We start from the raw sequence: 18699 nt of genomic DNA on the forward strand, positions 1-18699 counted from the left end.
GGGCTAAGAAAGCAGTAAGGCACAAAAAATGACAAAAAACTGAAATCACCCAAAATCAAAAGTAAGGCTATAACAAGGCATATTTTTTAAAAAATTAAAAAAAAAAAAAAAAAGAGTTAGGACCATCATTAGACCCTAAAAACTACTGCAAATATAATGCACATACTTAAAATGGGCTAATCAAGCAGTAAGGCACAAAAATTCAAAAAATAACCCAACTTCAGAAGTAAGGCTATAGTCCAGAAAACAAAAGAACATTTTTGAAAAAAAATTTTTTCAGGTAAGGCATAAAGTATAATCAGCACCCCCAAAGACAGTATAACCTGGGATTGAACACTCAACCTCTGGATCAATAGACAACCTCTCTACCACCTGAAGCTATAGGCTCAGGTAGAACAGCTGCATCAAAACAGATGTAAGGCTATAGTAAGGCATCAAATGAAAAAAGAACTGAAAAAAAAAAAATTGAGTCAAGACCATCATTAGACCCTAAAAACTACTGCAAATATAATGCACATACTTAAAATGGGCTAAGAAAGCAGTAAGGCACAAGAAATGACAAAAAACTAAAATCACCCAAAATCAAAAGTAAGGCTATAACAAGGCATATTTTTTCAAAAATTAAAAAAAAAAAAGTGAGTTAGGACCATCATTAGACCATAAAATCTACAGTCAGTATAATGCACATACTTCAAACGGGCTAAAAATGCAGTAAAGCACAAAAAATGGCAAAAATTTAAAAAATAACCCAACTTCAGAGGTAAGGCTATAGTCCAGAAAACAATCGAACATTTTTGAAAAAATTAGTTTTTTCAGGTAAGCCATAATGGATAATCAGCACCCCCAAAGAAAGGTGTAAATTGGGATTGAACACTCAACCTCTGGGTCAAAAGACAATCACTCTACCACCTGAGGCTATAGGCTCAGGTAAGTCAACTGCATCAAAATGGACATAAGGCTATAGTAGGGCACAAAAAAACATTGAAAAAAAATTTTGAAAAAAATTCAAACGCTTTGAATTGGAGGGAAAGCTATAGTAAGGCATAAAAAATATGAAAAAAAATATTTAAATGCTTCAAAATGGAGGTAAGGCCTTAAAAAATAGAAAAAATGTTTTGAAAAAAGTGCTTTAAAAAATTCAGTAAAGCACAAAAAATGGCAAAATCAAAAAATAACCCAACTTCAGACGTAAGGCATCAAATCAAAAAAATGTGAAAAAAAAAATGCTGCGTGAAGACAATCATTAGACCCTAAAAACTACTGTAAATATAATGCACATACTTTAAACGGGCTAAAAATGCAGTAAAACACAAAAAATTACAAAAATTCAAAAAATAACCCAACTTCAGAAGTAAGGCTATAGTCCAGAAAACAAAAGAACATTTTTGAAAAAATTAATTTTTTCAGGTAAGGCATGAAGGATAATCAGCTCCCCCAAAGAACGGTATAACCTGGGATTGAACACTCAACCTCTGGATCAATAGACAACCACTCTACCACCTGAGGCTATAGGCTCAGGTCGGACAATTGCATCAAAACGGATGTAAGGCTATAGTAAGGCATCAAAAAACATTAAAAAAAAAATTTGAAAAAAATTTAAACGCTTTGAATTGGAGGTAAGGCTTTGAAAAATAGAAAAAATGTTTTGAAAAAAGTGCATCAAAAAATGCAGTAAGGCACAAAAAATGGCAAAGTCAAAAAATAACCCAACTTCAGAGGTAAGGCTATAGTAAGGCATCAAATGAAAAAAGAACTGAAAAAAAAAAAATTGAGTCAAGACCATTATTACATCCTAAAAACTACTACAAATAATGCACATACTTAAAATGGGCTAAGAAAGCAGTAAGGCACAAAAAATGACAAAAAACAGAAATCACCCAAAATCAAAAGTAAGGCTATAACAAGGCATATTTTTTCAAAAATTTCAAAAAAAAAAAATTGAGTTAGGACCATCATTAGACCCTAAGAACTACTGCAAATATAATGCACATACTGAAAATGGGCTAATCAAGCAGTAAGGCACAAAAAATGACAAAAAACTAAAATCACCCAAAATCAAAAGTAAGGCTATAACAAGGCATATTTTTTCAAAAATTTCAAAAAAAAAAATTCAGTTAGGACCATCATTAGACCCTAAGAACTACTGCAAATATAATGCACATACTGAAAATGGGCTAATCAAGCAGTAAGGCACAAAAAATGACAAAAAACAGAAATCACCCAAAATCAAAAGTAAGGCTATAACAAGGCATATTTTTTCAAAAATTTCAAAAAAAAAAATTCAGTTAGGACCATCATTAGACCCTAAAAACCACTGCAAATATAATGCACATACTTAAAATGGGCTAGTCAAGCAGTAAGGCACAAAAAATGACAAAAAACAAAAATCACCAAAAATCAAAAGTAAGGCGATAACAAGGCATATTTTTTCAAAAATTTCAAAAAAAAAAACAAAAAAGAGTTAGGACCATCATTAGACCCTAAAAACTACTACAAATATAATGCACATACTTAAAATGGGCTAAGAAAGCAGTAAGGCACAAAAAATGACAATAATCCAAAATCAAAAGTAAGGCTTAATTTTTAAAAATTTCAAAAAAAAAAAAATTGAGTTAAGGCCATCATTAGACCCTTAAAACTACTGCAAAAATAATGCACATACTTAAACATGGCTAAAGAAGCATTATGGCACAAAAAAACGACAATAATCGAAAATCACCCAAAATCGGAAGTAAGGCTATAGTAAGGCTTTTTTTCAAAAATTTCAAAAAAAAATTGAGTTAGGACCACCATTAGACCCTTAAAACTACTGTAAATATAATGCACATACTTAAACAGGGCTAAAGAAGCATTAAGGCACAAAAAACAACTATAAACAAAAATTACCCAAAATAGGAAGTAAGGCTATTGTAAGGCATAAAATCAAAACATTTTTGAAAAAAAAATTGAGTTAGGACCATCATTAGACCCTAAAAACTACTGCAAATAGAATGCACATACTTAAACAGGTCTAGGAAAGCAGTAAGGCACAAACAATGTCAAAAATCCACAATCACCCAAAATAGGAAGTATGGCTATAGTAAGGCATAAAATCCAAAATTTAAAAATAAATTGAATTAAGACCATCAATATACCATAAACACTACTGTAAATATAATGCACATACTGAAAACAGGCTAAGAATGCGATTAAGCACAAAAAATGGCATAAATAAAAAAATTGAATTTGAATGTAAGGCTATACTAAGGCATAAAATCGAAAAAAAATTGAGTTAGGACCATCATTAGACCCTAAAAACTATTGTAAATAGAATGCACATACTTAAAATGGGTTCAGATGGCAGTAAGGCACAAAAAATGGCAAAAATCCAAAATTCACCCAACTTTGGTGGTAAGGCTATAGTAAGGCATACATTTTTTTAATTTTTTTTAGGTAAAGCTATCATCAGACACTAAAAAACTATTTAATATTTGGAGCACTTTAATTATGATGAGAATGCATTAAAATGTAAAAAATTTAAAGAAATGTAAACACACCCAAACCAGAGGTAGGGCTATAGTAAGGCATAAATATGAAAAAGTGAGTTTTTTTTTTTTTTTTTTTTTTTGAGATAAAGCTATCATCAGACCCTAAAAACTAATAAACATGTGGTGAACACACTTTAAAGGGGATGAGAATGCATTAAAATGTAAAATATGAGAAAAAACGTAAACACCCAAAATCAGACGTAAGGCTATAAGACATAAAAATGCAAAAGTGAGAATGTTTTTTTTTCTCACAAACAAAGCTTTTATTGTTCTCTATATTAATTTTTAGATCGGTGGTGATTCTAAATGCTGAGATAATGTTCTAATAATGTGGCCCTTGGTGTGTGTGGGTGGTTCACTAGGGCAGTGTTTTCCAACCAGGGGTACACGTACCCCTAGGGGTACGTGAGCACATTGCAGGGGGTACGTGGAAAATGAAGAATTTATTTCCAAGATAATAAAAATAATCAGAAGTTCGTTAATAAAATGGTACGTGTGCGCTATGACTTGTTTTTAAAGTGTAAATGCCTGTTTAAAGGGGACATATTCAATGAAGCTCCTTTGTGGTAAATGTCATAACAGTTATATAAACACAGGCAGGTAATTATTTGTTTTGTATTTATTTATTTATATTACTTATTATTTTTATTTATTTACCTATTTATTTTCTAATTTCAACTTTATTATTTTTCTTTAATGACAATATGATCATAATATATTCGTATTAATAATACAAATGTTTACTATAATAATATTTCTTATATTTATCATTTTATTGCCTTAAAAGCAACATCATTTTATGTTTAATTTGAGTTAAATAAGAAGACAATGCCTAAATATTAATTGTTCAATTTAAGAAGATGAAATAAAATGAGTTAAATCCGTTGTGTTATGTTCTACTTTTGGAGAATCATGAACATGTATGAGTGAGGGGGTACTCATGGTATGACAAAAAGGCTAAAGGGGTACACAAGACAACAAAGGTTGGGAACCACTGCACTAGGGTGTCAAACCCTTCCTTACCTGGATATGATGGTCATCAGTCATCAGTGTGAAATAAAAACAGAACAACAGATCAAGGTCATCTTATTTAAAGTTTGAGTAAAATCACATTAGCACCAGCATCAGTAGGACATCCTTCATGCATCTGTAGATATACACGGTGTTATTTATGAATAGATAATCAATCAGAGCTTCACAGTGGCTCATGACGTTTGCATAACTACAATGTTGTGTGTGGACTGCAACTCTCACACGCCGTTACATCTTTAACGCAGCATTTACAAAGCCTTTCCAAAAGTCACTGAATTATTTTTGTCAAACAAAAAGAACAGTATTACAGTCCACTAACATTTCGGTTTTTTTTTCTTCTTTAAATAAGGCAGGTTACGTGAAGTATACGAGTCGGCGTCTCATTACAGGCCTGTCCCGTATCAAAGCATGCCTGGTTTGAAAAAAAAAAAGATCCAATAGTTGAGAAACTTTCTTTGGTTGAGTGTAAAATATCATTTCTGTGCTTTGAACTAGAAACGTGTGGGAAAAATACACAAAGTGGCTTAAATACAGGCAAACAACCTAAACTACACATCCATGGTACTCTCGCTAAAATAAAATTAAAGAAAAAATGTTAAAAAGGGATAAAAAGCCAGTTGTTGCCATGGCAACCTCTCCTCCCTGCAGTTTTCTTTTCACTTCTTCTTGGCGAAGCGACTGAACTTCTTCTCCTTGTCTTTCTTCGGCTCAGGGAGGGCAGCGGGGGAGGAAGAGGAGGAGGCAGGAGGAAGAGGAGGAGGAAGGCTCTGGGCTTTGGACGCCTCTTCTCCCTCAGCAAAGGGCTGAAGAGCCTTCTCCATGGACCGGCTCCATCGCTGGAGATCCTCCTAAAGCGAGAGAACGTGAAGGAAAAACACAGAAAAAAAAATTACAAACAGCAGCGTAACTTATAAAGACCTAATGTGTTAATCACAGCTTTTGACACCACAGTAGATTTAAAAACAACAGTTAAAACGCTTCCTCACCTCGTCTTTACACTGGAACAGATATTCACTGCCGTCTCCAACACTGTGGGCAGAGAAGAGGATTCAACGTCAGTGCATTCAGACACAAAATAATGTCATTAATTTATGTTATGTAACTTGGGGACATTTTGTGAAATTATTTAAAAGAAAATTTCAGGATTCTGGAAAAATTGAGAGTTATTTTAACAATTTGAGATTAAAAATTACTTCCATCAAGTGTAGAACTCTGTATAATTTAAATTTTAATTCTATTCTATTATTAATGTTAATATTGTTTTTACTTCTTATTTTGGTTTTATACATCCCTGTTTTGGAAAAAAAAATTAGAAAAAACAAAAAAAAAGGGGAGTATTGAGGTCTTGTTTTATTTAAAATGGATCGATCTTGTAATGACAGTTTTTTACTAAATTGCACAGCAACAAATACAAATGTGGTATGTATGTATGTATGTATGTATGTATGTATGTATGTATGTATGTATGTAGATATGTAGGTATGTATGTAGGTATGTATGTATGTATGTATGTATGTATGTATGTATGTATGTATGTATGTAGATATGTAGGTATGTATGTAGGTATGTATGTATGTATGTATGTATGTATGTATGTAGGTAGGTAGGTAGGTAGGTAGGTAGGTAGGTAGGTATGTATGTAGATATGTAGGTATGTATGTATGTATGTATGTATGTAGGTAGGTAGGTAGGTAGGTAGGTAGGTAGGTAGGTAGGTAGGTATGTATGTATGTATGTATGTATGTATGTATGTAGATATGTAGGTATGTATGTATGTATGTATGTAGGTAGGTAGGTAGGTAGGTAGGTAGGTATGTATGTATGTATGTAGGTATGTATGTAGGTAGGTAGGTAGGTAGGTAGGTAGGTATGTAGGTATGTAGGTAGGTAGGTAGGTAGGTAGGTAGGTAGGTAGGTAGGTAGGTAGGTAGGTAGGTATGTAGGTAGGTAGGTAGGTAGGTAGGTAGGTAGGTAGGTAGGTAGGTAGGTAGGTAGGTAGGTATGTATGTATGTATGTATGTATGTATGTATGTAGGTAGGTAGGTAGGTAGGTAGGTAGGTAGGTAGGTAGGTAGGTAGGTAGGTATGTATGTAGGTATGTATGTAGATATGTAGGTATGTAGGTAGGTAGGTAGGTATGTAGGTAGGTAGGTAGGTAGGTAGGTAGGTAGGTAGGTATGTATGTAGATATGTAGGTATGTATGTATGTATGTAGGTAGGTAGGTAGGTAGGTAGGTATGTATGTAGATATGTAGGTATGTATGTATGTATGTATGTATGTAGGTAGGTAGGTAGGTAGGTAGGTAGGTATGTATGTATGTATGTATGTATGTATGTATGTATGTAGATATGTAGGTATGTATGTATGTATGTATGTATGTAGGTAGGTAGGTAGGTAGGTATGTATGTAGATATGTAGGTATGTATGTAGGTAGGTAGGTAGGTAGGTAGGTAGGTAGGTAGGTAGGTAGGTAGGTAGGTAGGTAGGTAGGTAGGTAGGTAGGTAGGTAGGTAGGTAGGTAGGTAGGTAGGTATGTATGTATGTATGTATGTAGGTATGTAGGTAGGTAGGTAGGTAGGTAGGTAGGTAGGTAGGTAGGTAGGTAGGTAGGTAGGTAGGTAGGTAGGTAGGTAGGTAGGTAGGTAGGTAGGTAGGTAGGTAGGTAGGTAGGTAGGTATGTATGTATGTATGTAGGTAGGTAGGTAGGTAGGTAGGTAGGTAGGTATGTATGTATGTATGTATGTATGTATGTATGTATGTACTGTATGTAGGTATGTATGTATGTATGTATGTATGTATGTATGTATGTATGTAGGTATGTATGTATGTATGTAGGTAGGTATGCACTGTAAACCTGGAGTGGAGTTTCCTTGAATTTGTGTATTCGTTTGGAGATATTTACAACCAAATTAGTCGGTAATTTAAATGATTCATGGTATCTCTGCCTTACTGTGGCCAAATTGGATTCTCTAAAGGGCTGGCTTTTGGCCCCCGGGCCTTAAGTTTGACACATGTGCTTTAAACCATTTTAATTATTGTCTTTTTTCATCAGATCTAATTTTTTCATCTTTTCAATGTATCTTTACTGAGTCGTGACACAACATAATGAAATGATAACTTTTTAAATGCTCACTTACATCAGGTCAATTACGTATTAGATTAGGGGTGGAAAACTGGCAGCCAGGGGGGCACATGCGGCCCTCAGTTTAATTTTGAGTAGCCCAAATTAAAATGCACAAAAGAATTAAAAAATGCACATAATGACAGAAAAATAAACAACAAACAACAGCAGAAATACATAAAGGACAACTAAAATGCAACACATGACAAAATAAAGTGTACAAAATACAACCAAAATACACAAAATGTCATAGAAAAACACAACAAATAAACAATAATGACTCCAAAAACAATATGACAACAGCAATGCAGAAGATTACATGAAAGATAAGATGACAACAAAACACACAATGACAAAAAAACCCGAACCAATAACACATGAAATGAGAGAAAAATGTAAAAAAAAGCAGACAAAAAAACACAAAATCATTTGAAATGACAACAAAAACACACTAAGTGATGGGAAAGTATACAAAATGACCACAATAATACACAGAGCAATGACAAATGACTCTAAACACATGATAAAAATGTGCAAAATGACATGCAAAAGAACAAATATATACAGAAAGACAGAAAAAACTCCAAAACATGTAAAATGACAGAAAAATGCACAACAATAACAAAAAAATAACTGAAAAATATAAAAAATAACAACAAAAAAACAAAAAATTACTCCAAAAACTCACACAAACCCTTCATTCTTCCCTGTGTGAATTATCTGATTGGTTATTATTCTAAATGATGACATGAATGTTGATCATGTGACCCTCAGCTCAGATACAATCACATGTTTGTGCTAAAATGTACTCATTAGATGATGTTGATCCTTAGGAAAATAAAACAATCTGTTTTCACCCTGAATGAAACACGTGCTGGTCTTACCGTAGTTTGGCGACGTGCTTCTTCTTCTTGTAGTTGTTGAGGATTTCCCAGCTGGCTCCGCTAAGGCTGATTGGATCCTCACCGTGAAACGTGGCTCCGTGGCCGAAGCTTTTAGTGTCTTTATAGGACGACAGATAACCAGGCCTCAGCACACAATACAGGCTGTTCCATGACCTGAGGAGGAAGGAGGACGTTTGATCAATAACACAAAATCACCCTGGATTTTAGATTATTTAAATGACAACAGAAAAACATAAAACATGCTGGATAAATTTACAAAACAACCACCAAAATGAACAAAATGCCTCCTAAAACAACAAATGACAAATTAATACACAAAATGATGAAGAAATTTACAAAACGACAGCAAAAACAACAACAAATATACACAAAATTAGATAAAATACACAAAATAACTAAGAATAACACCAAAAACACACAACATGACTGACAAAAAATAACTCCAAAAACAATTAAAACAAGCAAAATGACAAATAAAAACACAAAACAACAAATATGTACAGAATGACAGAAAAACACACAAAACATAAAAAAACACCAAAATTATACAAAAGGACTCCAAAACATACACAATGACAGAAAAATACACAGAAATACAACAAAATGCACAAAATGAGATTAAAAGATACACATTAAAAAAAATACACAAAACGACCATGAAATAACATCAAAACACACAATGACTCATAACACACAAACAGCTTGGATTTGAAACTTATTTAAATAAGTGTAAAGCAGCTGTGTTCTCTGTGATAATATCTCATAATTTTAAATAAACATGCTAGTATTGCCTGATTGCCAAAGTGTACTTTGCATTTTGTGAAAATTACCAGAGCTTGATTATATGAGTTGAAACAGTAGAAAACTTAGGTTATGTATAAAACCCCGGTTTCTATCAGTAATATGAGTGAGATGTCTCACTATGGGATGCAACCTCTGTCTGCATTCCTCAGAAGCATTTATTTCCATCTGCCAATCCTGATTGGCCGGTGAAGCATGTCCGTCCGCTAGGGAGTGACCCACCTCCTATAAAAGGAGGCGGATAGACACACACCATTCAAATAAGCACCTCTTCTCCTTGTTCGAGCAAGAAGGGTTGTCTGGTGAGACATCTCACTCATAGAACCGGGGTTACATATTTCATAATATTTCGTGAGATGTCTCACTATGGGATATGAAAACTCCCGTAGCGCAGACATGCTTATCGAGCGGTACCAGCCTCCAGGGCAGAAGTCTGATCACATCAGGACAGTAAAAAAAACTAAAAGACGCACGGGGTGGAAATGTCCAGCATGTAAAAGCGAACAAACTTGAATCGGCCCTGCACAGATGTTCTGAAAAGACACTCCCTTGAACAAAAGCTTAGGATGTGGCAAGACCCCGAGCCGAGTGTGCACGCAGACCAGTAGGCGGCTGCAGACCCTGACATGAGTAAGCCAAAGCAATAACCTCCACCACCCAGTGTGACAGGCGTTGCTTTGTAACAGGCTCCCCCTTGCAGAGCCAGAGCCAGGACCAAGAGAGGAAACTTCAGGCCCGCCTCCTCCAGTGGTTCAAAAGGAGGACGTTTAAGTCCCTCCAAAACTACCGCCGGATCCAATAGTGGCACCAGTGGTCTGGAACCTACGTGCTCCCTTCATAAACCGGCAGATCAGCGGGTGCTGACTGACCGACTTATCCCCAAAGCCAACGTGACAGGTGGCGATCGCTGCCAAATACACTTTCACAGTGGAAAAGGCTTTGTTTTGGTCAATCAGGTCCTGCAGAAATGACAAAATCACTCCCGCCGGGCACTGAAAACATGGTTCCTCCGGAGGCACCACCTCTCAAACAGCCTCTACCTAGAATCATAAAGAGACCTAGAGGAGGGGGCTTGAGCACTCTGTATGGTGGAAATCACACTCTGTGATAATCCCACGGATGACAGATTGAGCCACTCAGGGGCCAAGCCCACAGCGCCAGACGGTCTGAATGCGGGTGGAAAACTGTGCCGCTCCCCTGTGACAACAAGTCTATGAGCAGCGAGAGCTGCCAGGGATGTGCACACAGCAACCACTAAATCTCCGCCAGCCAGTGGATGGCCGGGCACAGTGGAGCCACCAGGATCAGTGTGTGTCATCATCAGTGGGGTAAAACTAACCTGTCTCGCGACGGTCTAAACCCAGGGGAACAACGTGGATATCCAGGATGTCGCACTTTTCTGCGTCAGACAGTTTAGCAAGGTCAAGCCAACGGTTCGCTCCTGAACAACCGTGATGCTCATCACCTTTTCCATAGCCTGCATGGTGTAGCGTTGGGTGCGGAGACACACGTCGGCAACCATGAATAATTCCTCTATCGTCGCAGGGTCCTGAGACAGTGCAAAATCCTCACAGAGTTCAGCCTGATAGGCAGTGAGATGAGAGAGGACATTCAGCTCCCTGACTGAGAGGGCAACAGCCGCATATGTCTTAGTGGACAGGTCCGACTGAAGACGGTCCGCTCTGGACGGTAACACGGGTCTCCGAGGGGACACAGTGGGCTTTCGCGGGAGCAGGTGAACCGCAACGAGAGGCTCCATCGGCGGCATACAAAGCAGTCCGAGGCTCTCCATCGCCTCACAGTCGAGGGATGAGTTTTTTCAGTGAACAGATGGTCCTTCAAGCTACTTCCACGAGCAGCTCAGGAAAGACGGGAAGGATTTGCCTCGCAGTGCCCTTCGAAAAGGGAAGGCAAATTTATTTGTATGTGGCAACACCTCAATGGGACCATAGTCATCTGGGTTCAGTGATAGATATAGTTGTGTGTCATCTGCGTAGCTCTGATAATAAACCTTACAGCTGTGTAAAATGTGTCCTAAAGGAAGCATATAAAGGCTAAACAGAAGAGGTCCAAGAACAGATCCCTGAGGAACCCCACAGGACATTGGTAATCTGTCAGATTCAAAGTTTACAATGTTTACAAAATAACTTTGATCCTCCAAGTAGAACTTAAACCATTACTTTAACATTTAGTCCAACCCATGTTTACAATCTGTCCAACAACATTATATGATCTACAGTGTCAAATGCAGACTTAGATCCAATAGAATGAGAACACATACTTTTCCTGAATCAGTGTTCAACCTTATGTCATTGATCACTTTGATCAGATCAGTTTCTGTGCTGTGATGAGAACCAAAACCTGACTGAAATTTATCAAATATTTTGTTGAATGTCAAGAATTGACTCAGTTGGTTGAAGACCACCTTCTCAATGATCTTGGCCATGAATGGAAGGTTCTGATTGGTCTATAGTTAGCCAGTCAGGGGTAGGAGAGAAGCTGGATGTAGGTGAATTTTGCGGTGAAAAGGGGAGCTTCTTCCCTTCGTAGCGGGACCTGGTGGTTTCAGTCACTACAGTGGGTCACGGAGCTGCAGCGCGTTTACACACTTCACCGTGTCCAGGCTGGGATGATAGGAGACGGACATGGAGCCTTCCAATTCCTCCTGGGAGGCTACAGAGGCGGCATGAAGCCCGCCCCGAGCCGGGGTGATGAAAGGTCCATCCTCCTCGTCCACACTCGAGCCGAGAGGGTCAGAGGAGTCTCCATCAAATTCTCTACAGTCAATCACGAGGACATCCTCGTGATTGACTGTAGAGAGACGCCAGGTCAAGCTGGAAACCCCATCTGGAACTCTGAGTAGCCGCAGTTTCCTTCAGCAGAGCCTCTACTTCACCCGCCTCCACGGGGACACTGTGAAGGGGGAAGGAGTCCTGCTCAGACAAGCGTGCCAGTCTCCTGTGGAGGCTCCATGTGTTAACACAGCAGTGCAGGACCAACGTGCACATGGGCCCGTAGGCACCGAGGGCAGTGGGACCAAGACGACAGCGAGGTGTTCTGAGGTCAACGCACCGGCCTTGCGACAAGGAGCGTGCAGTGGGGCTAACACCGGAGTGAAAGAGTGTGACCAACGTGTGCCGGAGCAACAGTGTTGGACGCAGCCGTCAGCCGGAGCTAAGGTCCGGAGGTTCACTACCTTTCGGCAGCGAAAGACAGCACCTACCAAGCGAAGCAAGGTAAGCGCTGTGTTTTTACCCACTTCTCCACCTGTTGTGGTCCAGAGCAGGCGCTAGTTCTGCTAGCGTCCGTCGACTGGAATAAAGACAATCCGCCTGTGGACAGTTGAGCTGGCAAAAGAAAACATGAGATAGCTGAGAGGAGAAAAGGTGTTTGAATGGTGCACGTCTGTCCTTGTCCTCCTTTTATAGGAGGTGGGTCTCCCTCTAGCGGATGGACGTGCTTCACCGGCCAATCGGGATTGGCAGATTGAAATAAATGCTTCTGAGGAATGCAGACAGAGGTTGTATCCCATAGTGAGACATCTCACTAAATATTATGAAATAGGACTTTGTGAAAGAGTTTCTACCTGTTGGAAGATTTCTTCCCTGATCCTTCCACATCATGTTTACGTCCCAGCATGCCCTCCTGCAGCACAGTGGGGGCTCTGGGGGGGTCAAGGGGTATGGTAGCGGTCCTCTCTGCAGACGGCTCCAGGTCCAGAGAGGCACTCTCTCTCATCTCTGACTCTAAGCACACAGTGGAGTCTGCTCCGGTTCCCTCTGGAACACCTGAACTGGGCTCAGCGACGCCCGACTGAAGGAGAAAAGAATGAATGAAATCACACAGAAAAGGCAAAACGGTGAAGAACGAGACTGAAACTGACCAGTGTCTGTTCCTCTATCGTATAGAGCTGGGAAGATTCCTCCACAAAGCCTGTGTCTTCTCTCCTGCACAAACAATACACATGAGTAAAAGTAAAAGATACTTCTCAAATGGTTGAGACAACAACCTTTACACTGATAATGATTACAGTAAAATACACTAGACAACAAATATAGACAAAAACACACAAAATGATGGAGAAAACAACAGGAACATGACTTTTAAAAAAACACACAAAACTACAACAAAAATGCAAAAAAATGGATAAAGCAACAAAAGCACAAAATGGGTTAGGGTTACAACAAAAACTAAAACAAATATACAAACAATGACTTATAACACACAAAGGCACAAAAACAAACAAAGCAACAAGAAAATGACTTAAAACACACACACACACAAACTTTGATGAATAATACACAAAATGACAACTAATATATACAAAATAACTCATACAATGACTCATAACACACAAAAGCAAACAAAACAACAAGAAAATTACACTTGAAATTAAAACAAAAATGCACAAAATGAGAGAAAATACACAAAACGACCACAAAATAACAACAAAAACACAAACTCTTGGTTCTTCTTTGTGTTAATGCTCTGATTGGTCAGTATTCTGATGCTAACATGAATATTGATCATGTGACCCTCAGATCAGATATAATCACATTGTTTTAGCCTCTACTATCAGAACCTCTGCACCAGTAGCTGCTGCGTTTGATAAACTCCTGATCCTGTGACCTTCCTCTTCCTCTTCCTCTTCCTCTTCCTCTTCCTCTAGTCTGAGTTTCCTCCGACACACACAGTCCAGTACATTGTTCTGTTTCCATGATGTGACTGGTGTGTATTTTACACAGAAACCAACACCACTTAGCGTGGGATTAGAACAAACTGGTTAATCCCTAAATAAAGACACTGGAGTTTTTCGGAGCACTTTGTGTTTGGGATTTAGCAGAAATAGTCCCCACTGAACTTAGTAATGAGGAAGGAACAACCAGCAGCACAGTGGTGTGACTCACTGGTTTGTTTTAATGGTTTTTCATTTGGAACTCCACGGCTTAGTGTCCCTAAAAGACTATTCATCATCACTTCCCACCTTATTCATCAACATAAACGCTGCTCTGCGTGTGTGTGTGTGTGTGTGTGTGTGTGTGTGTGTGTGTGTGTGTGTGTGTGTGTGTGTGTGTGTGTGTGTGTGTGTGTGTGTGTGTGTGTGTGTGAGTGGGTGTGTGTGTGTAATGTAATGGTTCCCAACCTTTTTGGGGTCGTGACCCCGTTTTTATATCACAAATTTCTGACGACCCTAGATTCTCTAAAATTATATATTTTTAATCCCATTTGTGTTACATAACATAACTTACAGAATATTAAGTATTCGTACACAAAGTGACAATATGTGCAAGTTCAGATATTTTTACACTGCATTTTATTTGAACTAGAATTATATGCAAGTGAAAATATAGAAAACAGTTGTTTGCAATTATGTGTGGTGTTTTAATTTGAAAAATATTTATTATTATATTAGTTTTCTGCAATGTATCTATTTCTGTGATGTAATGTATTGTTTTTTATTTGGGCAAAATAGATAAATATAAATAAATATATATACAAATAAATACAATTACTAGACATTTCAGGCGACCCCCCATGAGGTCACGATCCCAAGGTTGAAAACTCCTGGTGTGTGTGTGTGTGTGTACCTGCTATCTTTGTCTGATTGCTGGTCGTCTTTAATGAACTGTTCCATTTCCTGCTGCTGTTTCCTCAACTCCAACAGCTCCAGCTGCAACAGATGTTAATAATGTAATAATGTAATAATGAAAAAATAATAATAATTTCTGAATTCCACTCATTCCAGCAAACTGAATAAGTGTGGAGGTTGATTTGTGTCTTTATTATTCAAATAAAAAAAAACGTTCCATTCCAAAAAAAAAAGTTTACTTCAATCAAAACATATTTTAATCAAAGAAGAAAAATGTTTAAATGCAAAAAAATTTTTTTTTTTTTTTTTAAATTGACACTCAAATAATTGTATTTGAACACTTTTTTCTTTGATTGAAATGTTTCATTTTCAATAAGAAAATTAAAAAAACATTTTCAATCAAAAAAAAGTGTTCAAATGTAATTATTAGGGTCTCCATTTTTTGCATTTTTTTGATTGATTAATAAAGACTTTACTACCCATAATATGAGACAAATACAAAAAAGGTGACTTTAATTATAAAAAAAACCTTTTCAATCAAAGAAAAAAAAGTGTTCTAATGTCATTATTTGAGTCTCAAATATTTTTTTCTTTGATTGAAAAGGTTTTTTATAATTAATGAGTAAACTTTTTTTTTTTTTGATTGAAAAGTATTTTTCATAATTGAATAATAAGGACACAAAGGTACGGTATAATATGGCCCAAATGCAAAAAAGATGACTTCAATAAAAAAAAACCTTTTTAATCAAAAAAAGTTTAGTTCAATTAAAAACAAATATTTTCAATCAAAGAAAAAAAGTGTTCAAATGCAAAAAAAAAATTGCATTGAAACACTTGTCTTTGATTGAAAAGGTTTATTTTTGATTGAAGTAAACGTGTTTCTAATTGAAAGGTTTTTTAATGAATAAAAGACACAGATGTTTTTCCGTAAATGAGTAAATGTAACTTAGTGCTTGTTACCGTGGTGAGGCGTTCCAGAGCAGAGAATCGTTCCTCCCACGTAGCTGTGGACTTTTCAAACGCCTCGTGTCTTTTGATGAGCTTCTCCACCTCGTCCACAGACTGACCCACATCTTTACTGGACACGTACGGTTCCTGGGCCACCAACCACGCCTCGGCCACCGACGCGTCACGTGCAAACTGACACACCTCCAACACTGTAGCAGTCACACCAAATATATATCAACAATTCCAATAAAGACCGATCTGAGCGTTAACACAGGAAAAAACAGCACTTTGTGGGTTTTTGTATTCATTAGTTGTTTGTGTATTTTTATAGTCATTTTGAGTGTCATTGGTGTCACTTACTGTACTTTTAAGGTCAGTGTGTATGTTTTGGAGTATTTTGTGTATTTTTGTAGTCATTATGTATGTTTTTTCTCATTTCACGTGTGTGGCCTTTAGGAAGGATTTTGTGTGTGTGTCTGTGTCTGTGTGTGTGTGTGTTTGATTAAATCATTTGCATTTATGTTGTCATATTGTGTTTTTGGAGTCATTATTGTGTATGTTTACTGTAGTTTTGTGTGTCTTCAGCGATTTTGTGCATTTCTGTAGTTAATTTGTAATTTTTGTGTATTTTATTCTTACAGTATTTTTGTTGTCAGTGTGTATGTTTTTGGAGTAATTTTATGTATTTTTGTTGTCAGTGTGTATGTTTTTATCTCATTTCATGTGTGTCGTTTTTAGGGAGGATGTTGTTTGAGTCATTGAGTGTGTTTTTGTTGTTGTTTTTTTAATTGTGTGTGTGTCTTCAGTGTAATATTGATGATCTCTGTTGTCATATTTTGTTTTTGGAGTAATTATTGTGTATTTTTTATGTTGTTTTGCGTATTCTTCACTTATTTTTTGTGTTTTATTGTAATTTAAAAATAAATAAATTTGGAGACTTTTTATTCTTTGGTTGTTATTTTAAGTTTTTGTAGTCATTTTGTGTGTTTTTGTGTATTTTGCGTGTCTTTTGAGTCACTTTTTGTACTTCTCTTGTCGTCTTGTGTGTTTTATAAAATAATTTTGTGTATATTTATAGGTGTCTTGTGTATTTCTTTAGTCATTTTGTATGTTTTTGTGTTTTTTTGAAGTCATATTCTGTATTTCTGTTGTCATTTTGCATGTTTATGGAGTCATATGATGTGTTTTTTAGTTGTTTTGTGTATTTTTCTGTAATTTTGTTTGATTTTGGAGTATGTATTTGGTTTTGTTTTATAAAATAAAATAATAACAATAATTGCTGCTGTTGCTCATTTCTTTTCCCGTTTTTTCTTCCACTTATTGATTATTTTTTGTGATAAAATGTTTTTTTCCTTCTCCAGTATCAGTTTCAGAGTCCTTCCTCCTCCGTCTGTGAGCAGTCGTCTACAGTTTTTAATCCAGTTTAGTGAGACAAGTGATGATGTGTGTGAAGGCAGGACTTGTTCTACTCACAGAGTCGGAGCCAGTCCCATCTGTCGTCCCACTTCAACATCATCTCCTTCCTTTTCTCCATCAGCTGCAGCAGCTTCTCTTTGATCTGTTACATCATCAGTGTAAGTGTTAAAGCAACAGTTACTATTAGAATTAACTGCAGGGGTTAATTACTCATTTAAATTCTGGTGGCTTTTCTATTTGATCAGACTTTTTCCTCTAAAGCAGGGGTGTCAAACTCATTTTAGTTCAGGGGCCAAATACACATTTTACACTTCCAAGTATAAATAAACGATAAAATATGTACGGCACTGATAACATCAAAGCAATAAGTGACATTTCAGGATCTTCACTTTCAATTTATTGGATTTTGTGGCCAATTTTTATGTAATTTGTGGACATTTTGTAAAATAATTTGAAGAAAAAATTGAGAGTTCTTTTAACAATATGAGATTAAAAATGACTTCCATAAAGTGTAGAACTCTGTATAATTTTTATTTTATTCTATTCTTTGTTATTATTGTTTTTACTTCTTATTTTGGTTTCATACATTCCTGTTGTATTTGAAATGGATCAATCTTGTTATGAATGTTTCATGACTAAAATGTAGAGCAACAAATACAGATGTGAAATGTATGTGTGTATGTATGCACTGTAATACTAAAATAAATAAAAATGACTTCCATCATGTGATATACAGTATATAAGAGGGGAAATGTAAGTCCTGCTAATATTGTGGAGTTTCATTTAATTTGAGTATTAATTTGTAGATATTTAACTGAGTTAGTTGATAAATTACACAAGCATTCATGGTTTCTCAGAATTGCTGCGGGCCAAATTGTATTCTCTAAAGGGCCGGATTTGGCCCCCGGGCCTTGAGTTTAACACGTCTTCTAACGACTCCATGAAGAAAAAAATATGAGATTTATTTATTTTACTGGTTCCAATAATCTGATGAAAGAATATGGAATGAAATAATGAAAAGAAGGGTCACCTCAGCAGAGTGTGTGTGTTTGCGTGTTAACATGGTGTTTCCCAGGTCCACACAGTGGGTGAACTTGGCCCCTCTGGCCTCCATCTCAGAGCGGATTCCCTGGTGGTATTTCTGTAGCAGCTCCACAGAGGACACGTCTCTGAGGAAGGAAAGAGAGAACAACATGGTAACCTAAATACTGACCCCTCTTGGTGACAAGGAGAACTGCAACCTTACTGTCAATTAATCAAAGTTCTATTTAGTTATTATTACACTTCAAAGCACAACATTCAAATCTCTTAAAACTTTAATTATTATCATTGTTATAAATAAAATGTAAATGTGAATA

General features: G+C 36.7%; 1 protein-coding gene across 3 annotated transcripts in view; it reads right to left on the reverse strand.

The window, feature by feature from the left end:
- Positions 1-4602: 4602 nt before the first annotated feature.
- The window catches only part of sptb (spectrin, beta, erythrocytic), a 61402-nt gene continuing 47305 nt past the window's right edge, over positions 4603-18699 (reverse strand). For all 3 annotated transcript variants that reach the window (XM_028437563.1, XM_028437562.1, XM_028437564.1), the window contains 9 exons: positions 18372-18510; positions 17399-17483; positions 15938-16134; positions 14976-15058; positions 13271-13334; positions 12974-13200; positions 8566-8739; positions 5546-5588; positions 4603-5407 (listed from right to left, as the gene is read on the reverse strand). In XM_028437563.1, the coding sequence (XP_028293364.1) occupies positions 5216-5407; positions 5546-5588; positions 8566-8739; positions 12974-13200; positions 13271-13334; positions 14976-15058; positions 15938-16134; positions 17399-17483; positions 18372-18510 (1204 nt within the window). In that variant the 3' untranslated portion in view covers positions 4603-5215. The remainder of the gene's footprint in view (positions 5408-5545; positions 5589-8565; positions 8740-12973; positions 13201-13270; positions 13335-14975; positions 15059-15937; positions 16135-17398; positions 17484-18371; positions 18511-18699) is intronic.

This window comes from Gouania willdenowi, chromosome 22, assembly GCF_900634775.1.
Source record: "Gouania willdenowi chromosome 22, fGouWil2.1, whole genome shotgun sequence".
Taxonomy (NCBI): Eukaryota; Metazoa; Chordata; class Actinopteri; order Blenniiformes; family Gobiesocidae; genus Gouania; species Gouania willdenowi.